Consider the following 9,339-nt stretch of genomic DNA (forward strand, 5'->3'; position numbering starts at 1 on the left):
CAATACTATTGTTCTCTCCAAAAGAATTTCATTACGATCCGAGTAGCCAATCCTATAAGGAAGATGGATAGTGGTGTAACTCAAGAAGGTCCTACACTAATGGAGTTTAGTCACCCCCCGGTGGAAGGGCACGATAGGTGTGAAACAACTCCAGATTTGATTCAAGAATATATATTCAGCCATAGGTATGGAAAGTCAAGAGTCATCAGGTGAAGCTACGTCGACACTCCTACCAAACTTGCCCGTTTCTTCCCCTCTGCAGACATTCGTTCCCCCAACAGCGTCCTCATCTGAATTTTTGTTGGGCTCTGTCTCATCTTCCCGTCCCAAGTTTCGAAGGAAAAATGTCACTCTGCAAAGTAGGTCTTCCGCGTTTTTTACTAACTCTTTGTTTTGCAGGTTAAGCGGCTCTAAAAGAATAGCATCTTGTCCCATCGGGTATACTTGGTTTCCTAATCATAAGAAGTTGTATGGTCCTACCCCTAATGTTCTATCGTGTAATCTTGCTTTCTTTACTTGGTTTAAGTTGTAATTTTGCTTTTCATTTATAGAACTCTTTGTCAAAAAAAAAAAAAAAAAAAAAAAAAAAAAAAAAAAAAAACATTTTCTTTATTCTGCCCCCTTCATCATTCATGCATGGTTGCCACCACCAATCCCAAAACACCCTTCCCCAACAAAAAAGAAAAATAAAAAGTAACAGGGCCCACCAAAACGGCAAAACCTCACCTAAGAAACCGGTCATTGCAAGTGCTTGAATAATTTTGATTTTAAATTACTTGATAATGGTATTAATCTTTGAGGAGAAAATCAGGAACCCTAGAAAAGAAGAAAGAGGGGAATGAAAATGGAGCGAATTGCCGTGTGTAATAACTATAATTTTTTTTTACTAGGCTATACTAGGCTCAAATCTTCAAGAGATATCAAGCTTAGCTGCTTAGGACTGTTACAGATAAATTGTGTTCATATCATACACATAGATCATTCTGAATATCTCTTTGATAAGATCCAAAACAGAAACAGAAATTCCAGGGACATTCTAACCTCTTATATAGATTAGTTGTAAACTCGAGGAAATACAATATCTACACATCAGTAACCCTATAACCAGATCAGACACAAGAATTCTACAAGATACGAAGTATGTTTACAAAATAAGAACAGTTAAAGCTGCAAAATTATGAGGATCAAATCACCGAGAATCATCGTATTCATCAACCCCAGTCACAGTGAGTTTAGTTGTACTCGTAGTGCCGTCTTTCATCCTGTATAGACTGGAAAATACGTGCAGCTGATTCCCTTGTAGATTTTTGTGGAACAACTCTGATTACTCTAGTTGGCTTTTCAGATGGAGAGCCCTCAGAAATCTGGGTGGCTGGAGCCGCAGGAAAAAGAGGAAGTGCGTCTCTTCCTTCCATGAGCGGAACTGTCCCTGTTTCCTGTGTTCTTTCACTGGGGCTGCTAGCCGTGCTTCCTTGCAGCTCACGTTCCTTGGGGGGGCGGGGTCTTGCAGAAGGCACAATAGTTCCATTCTTTTGACTAGGCATATTGAACGAACCCTGATGTTGCATGCTGCCAAAATTAGCACTGGTCCCTACAGGCTGACCTGTTTGACTATATGGGTTTGGACCTGAGAACTGGTTCAGTTGCTCTACAGTTGAGCCTGATACACTTGGGCTCATCATGGGCATGCCATATGGAGGAAAGTAACCCTGCCCGCCAAAATGCATGCCTGGTGGCATTCCCATCCCTTGTAGATAAGGTGGAGTTGGCATTCCATAAGCCGGATTCATCACAGGTGTAAGGCCTTCAGGCCCACAAACTGGGCCTGTAAATCCAGGTGCAGGATATGGCTTGTATACGAGACCTTCTGAAGGGGACATCACAGGCACCAACCATTGATGAGGGCCTGGTTGATGGAAGCTCCAGGGATTCATTTTCGGATCCATATTAGCTGGTGGAAATGATGAGCCTGTGTTGACAGAGGAAGGCTGATAAGCCGCAGGCTGGATAGCATTTTGAGTTGGGACCGAAGGTGACTTAGCAACTGCATTCTCAGCTGTACCTTCCATCTTATCAGTTGCCTTGTGGGAATCATCTTTTGACGAGCTCTTACGAGCAAGAGCTTTTACTGCAAACTCTGAAGAATATTTCTTAACAGCAGAATCCTTCAAAGAAGATTTACTCACAAAAGCAGTGCCTTCTAGCAGCAAATCTGGGGATTCTGCAATAAGTTTTTGTACCTACAAAATATTCCAAAGGCCTCAATATATGAGGTTTAAACACAGAACTGTAGTATCCTCACAAGTCTTTCTATGCATCTTTAAAGTACCTTTATCAATCTGTGCAACTCGAATATTTGAACAGCAAACAATCTTTGTTGACTGAAAAGAGTAAAATAAGTAGGGAGTAAGAATAAGGAAAATTGAATCAGCTAAAGGTCACATAACAAACATATGTACTTTTGCTGAGCCACACCTTAGCTCAACATAACTGCATAAAAAAGACCTACCAGCACACATCTTAACAAGCACTGAATTTTATGATACGCATAATACTCAAACCTCAATATACAAATGTTTCAACAAGTCACTCTCTTATATTTGTACCCAGAAAAATGAAAATCAGCATAAAGCCTAGGAATTCATAGATTTCTCCTATTCTAAATGAGATTCTGAAAGACGAGATTAGAAACAAAACAATCATATAGTTACAAGCTTGGGCACAAATTCTTAGATCCTTGGGTACAAGGTAGTGGATGAAATTTATTTTCAACACGCATCAACAAAATAAAGCTTGAAGCATCAATCACTTGAAGCATCAGTGTTCAATAGGCATATTTAATAAAGCTTTACTGGAGGTCTGTCCCATTGGTACCTACTACAACTGCAGCATGATAAATTCATCATATTGTCACAGAATTCTTTGTTGATTTAGCTATGAGATACTTGGGCCACCTCACCAGCAAACTAATTTTCCTCATAGTACACACCCACTGAGCACCAAGGACTTACCTAAGCATTAGTGGTTTGCAAAGCATTATCAAGGAAAGACACATAATATTTCACCAGAGGCAGAGACAAACGACATAATATCATGGATGATTGACCGTCTCAAGACTCGCCTCGTACCAAATGCATTGAAATTGCAGGAATTTATGAAGGTTCGCCAACCCATATAATGGAGGGAGTGATGATCTCCACGGCATCAATATTCCCTCCCTTAAAGCAAATTTTACACTCTGCTTACAGTATCACAAAAATATTCACCACAATCCCAGCAGTTAAGATACATCCAACATATAAAATCATTTCAACAGTAATCATAAAACAACATCCATAATACAGAAAACTAATTTAAAGATTAGATTTATTTTTGGTAAATTGCTTGGAGATTTAAATTTCTTGCAAATTTCATTTATGAGAGGGAGGTAAATTTGTGAAAAATCCACATCTATATATTTCTATGAAAACTTTTTTTTCTGAAAGCCATACTACAATTCAGTTATTAATCTCCCTCTCATGTATAGTCCATTGACCAGTAAAATTAAACAAGAGCATTTAGAAAACCAATAGGCTACACGGCACCAAATAACATCTTGAGGAACTATATGTGGGCTTCACACATCATGGTATTTACACACCCATCCGCAGTATCTGACTTCATAAGCGCTTAGATCACATTATCACAAAGAGCGACATAGTAACCTTTTGTTTACAGTAAACCCATAAAACAATCAGCAGTCCAAATATATTCCACCGTCCCTTAACCGGGAAATTTTATCCCAGAGATATGGTATTAATATTTGTAGTTAACTCGTTAAGTAACTGAAATTGTGTTAGAATAATGCAAAAAGCGGGTAGAAAAAAGTAATAAAAAGTATATCTCAGTATATTTCTTCATTTTGAAATTGTCAGTCCTGTCACTATATTTTGGGACGAAGGAGCATTTCATTAAAGGGAATACTTGATGATTGATTTAGGTAAGAACACACTTGATTCATGTCTGGTTGCCTACACTTATTATTAAACTAAGCTAAGGATAAAAAGATCACATGTAGAGAGAAAGAGAGATAGTATGAAATTAATCCAGCATCTAAAATTTTCACAACTCACAACATATCATTTATTATAAAGCCATAAATAAATCTGATCCACAATGGGGAAAAAATAAAACCTGAGTGAAGTACTAGAATACTTACGTGGAAATAGCCGTTCTAGCTTTCCAAAAATGTTTACGGCCAATTATGCGAACAACGTCGTCAGGAGTTATGTCCAATTCAGATGTATCCTCCATGGAGGTTTCAGAGACATCATCCCCTTTATCTAAACTTTCTTTCTCGAATGTCCTATATTCTTCTACCCTTTGCATTCCACTGCCAATCTCGTTATCACCCCTATAATGACATCCTACACGAGCAGCATGACTCGGCCTCAAGGAAATTTCTTTGCTAGGGTAATCCAATGGCTGTTCTGAAACACCCACAAGATTTGTAGCATCTATAGCTGATACATTGTCCTCATGGTCCTGTCGTAAATTGGCGTCTGCTTTCTCTAAATTGATAGCTCTGTAACTATCTGGATATCCACTCTGTGCACAAGCATCTTTCCTCCAGTCATCCTTTTCCCTCATCAATATATCAGATGAGTGTCTAGTAGGGGCATCATATACTCTTGAACTTCTTCCATCTAGATTTTTTATTTGCTGCTTAGAGATGAAGTCTCCACTATTTCTGTGGTCAGTTTCTTTTTCACCGGGACTTGGAAGCGCTGTTGAATGACCTGAACCTGGATGTTTGCGTCTTCCCTCGTGCATATTATTCTGAGTTTTGCCATTATAAAGCTTAATTCCAGGTTGAGAAAATATGGGGACCATAAAATCATCCTCTTCCAATTGCTGCTTCCAATTCTCCCCTTGTACCGGTCGATTTCTTGCATCCACCACTTCAGGACGACTGACTTGAACCTCGTCATAAGATGAGGCTAAGGGTGGCCGATAAAGAGGGAAGTACATACTTTGTTCATGGCCAGTACCCTGCATACATAAACCATACACGAAAAGAAGCAAAATTCTAATCGTCAACCAGACCTGATCAGTAAAAAAGTGTCAATGAAGACCATGCACAAACAGGGAATGAACATAAAACTTAACGGAGAAGAGGGCCTTAATAATTTCAGAATACAGATCAAACAATACAAAGCCAAATTTATAACATAACTCATAGGGCCCATTCAAATTACAACCTGTAATCTCGCTTAGTTTTTATGCCAATTTGCAATGCTACATGATTAAAATGTCACTCGATTATCCATAGAAAGAACAGAAAGGATGGAAGTGAGGAGAATAGTAACAATTCCCCTGAAATTTTGAAGCTGATTCTATCACCAATGATGCAGCAAGTCAGGGCAACAATAAATAAAGGTAACACACAAGAAACCAACCAGCAAGTAACAGGACCACAGCAGATCCATACTAATTCTACAAGGTAATAGCCAACCCTCTATTGCTTTACTTCATCAAACTCTCAATATTTACAGAATCAACCTTACCATTAATATGCTTATGTGTGAAGTTTGGAAGTTACAAGGATGCTTTGATCCCATAGTGGTCATAGGTTGAGAATTGAGCTATGACAGATCAAGTCTACCACAGTTAGTAAGCACCTCATGCATTGGTTGTACATCTGAATCATGCTTTGGGAGAAACTTTCTATACCAGCAAAGAATAGATGATGTCCTTGTTAAAATGCTAATTGCCTTTTTATTCTCACCAATTAAATCCTTACTAAACTTGCTTATATTATAGGCCTTTATATAATATGAATATTAAAAGGATGCATGTATGAAAGTGACCATCAATTTATCATTTTTCAGATCTGGTTGGAACCATTCAATGCGAGCCTTTTTCCACTTTCTGTTTGGGGGTTGAGATCAACAGCCAAAAAGGTCATGTCAGTACATAATATTAAGATGTTGCACCAAGAGGATAGAGACTCATTTATCAACATTTAGAACTAATCAAACAGGCAGACTAGAGATGACAAATGAATGCAATAAGGCTAGACATTTTCCCGGCAGATTGACTTAATTGTGTGTAAGAACGAGTTTAGAGACAAAATAGAAAACTGGGTTGATGTAAATTCACCAACCAGATTGAATGACTGAAGTCAAAGACTAGGAAAAAAAGCATAGGAGTTCTGAAACGGGAAAGTCTAAGTTCCTCCTAATAATACATTCCAAATTCCTACAAGGGTTAAGGACTATGCCTTCCACTATCAAATAAAAATAGCAAGCGAATTGCTACAAGAATAACCAAATTAATCACAGAAAACTAATTATGTTGTATAAAATAGGTTGGTAAGCTAGAAATAACAATAGTCATTCAAGTATTCAACCGAGTCAATTTAGGATAAGGAATGCTTCAGTGCTTCACATTAGCTAATTAAAATGTTTACGTTTCTGAATCCCCCACCCCCCACCCTACAAGATTCATTTCCCACTCTACTAAACCTTTCTTTGTTCAGGCAGCTCAGAAACGCAAGGATACCTCTACCTCTATACCCGTGGCATTCAGCTGTTTACTGACACATACTTTATATCCACACGTTGACATAAATACAGTCAAGTCTTGGGCACACCAAAGGCAAGGTCCATATATTCCAATTAACACAAAATAACTACTAAGAAAAGGAGCACTGCAACAACACTTCAATCAACTACAGTACAACAAATCCACAAAGAAAAAGAATGAGCACAGCAGCAACATTTCAATTAATTAAAGCACAAAAAATCAACATCAAAATATATATGAGAACCGACATATATATGATTTGAAGAGCCATAGAACCTCACCTGCATCGTTGAGGTAGAAGGAGCCATAGTGTTGTTACTATTGTGATGAGCACCGGAATTGAACCGCGGTTGGGATGGTATTGTAAGCTGCTCATAGAGAGCCATCTTATTCCTAGGTGGTGCTCTTGGACCTCCTTTCCCTGTATCATTGACATGTAATCTTGGAAACATAGGTCCCATCATTTTATCATCATCTTTCCCTCTCTTCATCTTCTTTCCCCACTTCTCTATAAATTCCTCTAAATTAACTTACTACCTTGCTCAAAACCCAATTATCCACAAATTTTGCAATCAAACCCTAAAAACCCCAAATTATGCCATTAAATCACCATACAAACAACCCCTTAATGGAAAAAACCCAATCACCCCATTGAATTACCAAGCAAACAACCCCTCAATCAAACCCAATTACACCATTCAATCATCAAACAAACAAACCCTCAATCAAAACCCTCAAATCTAGTAGTAAGCTGAAAAATACCCAATTACACTAAAATTAAAAACAAAACCTGGAAATTTCAAATACCCAGAATCCCAAATCGCCAGAAATTGCAATCAATTGAGAACTACCAGCCCGAATTCAAACTGAAAATGAACAAAAATAAATCAAAATCTTCAAAAAGGAAATAAAACCCAGAAAATTTACCCTAAAATTGAAATCCCTCAGCTTTTTAGCAGACCCAAAAGCCAAAATATTTGTTAAATATCCTCCTTGGGAACAAGCAAGTCTCCTCCAATTCAGTCAAAAAGCTAACCGACCTAGAAAATTATCCCACAGCAGTGAAAAATAGTTTCCCCAATTTAAGAAAAAAAAAATCAACAATAACAGACAAGAAACCAATGGATATTTCTAATCTAGAGAGAGAAAAGGAATAAATTCTAGAGAGAGAAACATGAAATGATGCTGTTTTTTTCTGCAGAATTAGGGATTTTCTGATAGAAAGATTGAAGCTTTTTTCTTTGTAGAAAAGAGGAAAGAGCAAAAAGTGTTGTTGAGCTTTGTGGGTCCTGTTTGGATAGAGCTAGAAAACTCCCAAAATTAATTTTTTTTTTTTTTTTTTTTGTTGCCAAATTATATTGTTATTCAAAGATTTTGGACCATTGAGTTTCTTATTTATGTTATCTAACCAAACAGGGAAGAAGGAAATCATTAGAAAATTATAATTTAAAATTTATTATTGGTTTGGTAAGAGGTAAAATCATCAAATTTCTGGGCAAGTTGTTAATTTTATTAACTCTGTATTATAATTAGAGTGGAAGATGACAGTACATGAGTAGGGCCATTCAAATGTAGAGCAAATCTTAAAATGGATTATTGTTAACTATCCTTAAAATGGATTATTTTAACTATCCTCCAAAGAATAGATTTATGGTTTAGGTATCTGATTATGACTATTGATTAAAAAAAAAATATAGGTTTTTGAGGGAAGAATTTAAGGATTATTTTTTTCACGAAGTAAGTCATTTACCATGGGTAAGCATGTAAAGTTGTGAACCGTTAAAAAGCAAATATAGGTGAGTCACGAGTTTTTAAAATTGGAGTTTTGGTGAACTTTTAATGGTTGTCCTAATTAATACTGCTAACCATAATGCTCTATTAAAACTTCAAAAGTTTTACTTATTTTTCCTTAATAAAAAAAAAAGTTTAGTTATTAAAAATAATACTCTTATCCAAGGGCGAAGCAAAGAATTAAACCTCGAGGGGGGCGAGGCTTTATATAAAACAAAATAGTTCAATACATATATTTTTTTTTCCTACATTTTCATAGCAAAAAATTTACTTTTTCACTATTATACATTAGCTTTGATCTACCTAACCATATATTTACTAGTATATAAATTACATCGTATAATTTTATATATATATAAAAAGTTACTAGGTTAACGTTAAGAATTTCATGATTGTCATTATATACCATTAATATGTTACATCATATATGAATGAAAATTATAAAAAGTTGATTGCTTGAAAGCAAATGTTGAGACATTTCCAACAAGATCTTATACAAAAGAGTATTAAAAGAGCATGCGAATGTGTAAAATTTAATACACTAATTATTTTTAAAAATAAGGAAGTAAATTGAATTGTATGGTTAAACTCACTATATAATTTTAAATAAATCATATATCATAACTTTACCAATTATTTTTATAGATATCAAACGGTAAGATTTGTCAAAAATGTTGATAAGTGGCTTAAGTTTAAGTGTCAACTAGTGAGTAGCCCGGGTGTTGCCACCGGTTGCTACTTTTATAATCATGCAATTGGGGCATTTTTTTAATGATTTTGAAATATTAAATCTACACTATTGATTTTTTTTTTTAAATCATGTGGTTTACACTTATGTACATTTTATTTTAATATTTACAACACACTTGATAATGGGATAAGATGGTTAATAAGCCACCTTTGTTATAAGTGGTTGGGTGTTCAAATCCCCTTAACATTATATTTTTATATACAACTAATACAAGTATGAAGTAATGCTTG

General features: G+C 36.0%; 1 protein-coding gene across 1 annotated transcript; it reads right to left on the bottom strand.

Annotated features, from left to right (window-relative positions):
• Window positions 1–943: 943 nt before the first annotated feature.
• LOC145642091 (ELF3-like protein 2) lies at window positions 944–7,900 on the bottom strand. The gene is made up of 4 exons (XM_081693175.1): window positions 6,849–7,900; window positions 4,199–5,031; window positions 2,330–2,381; window positions 944–2,240 (listed from the first exon to the last, which is right to left on the bottom strand). The coding sequence occupies exons 1-4, from the start codon at window positions 7,056–7,058 to the stop codon at window positions 1,233–1,235; spliced, it is 2,103 nt and encodes a 700-aa protein (XP_081549301.1). The 5' UTR covers window positions 7,059–7,900; the 3' UTR covers window positions 944–1,232.
• Window positions 7,901–9,339: the final 1,439 nt, after the last annotated feature.

The sequence above is a fragment of the Chenopodium album genome, chromosome 8 (genome assembly GCF_948465745.1).
Source record: "Chenopodium album chromosome 8, dcCheAlbu1.1, whole genome shotgun sequence".
Taxonomy (NCBI): Eukaryota; Viridiplantae; Streptophyta; class Magnoliopsida; order Caryophyllales; family Amaranthaceae; genus Chenopodium; species Chenopodium album.

Excerpts from the sequence above, each read along its gene's own strand:
- LOC145642091 (XM_081693175.1), bottom strand. The coding sequence starts at position 7,058 with ATGAAGAGAGGGAAAGATGATGATAAAATGATGGGACCTATGTTTCCA. Across the intron at positions 5,032-6,848 it reads CTTCTACCTCAACGATGCAG|GGTACTGGCCATGAACAAAG; the intron begins GTGAGGTTCTAT and ends TTATGTATGCAG. Across the intron at positions 2,241-2,329 it reads AGTTGCACAGATTGATAAAG|GTACAAAAACTTATTGCAGA; the intron begins GTACTTTAAAGA and ends AATATTTTGTAG.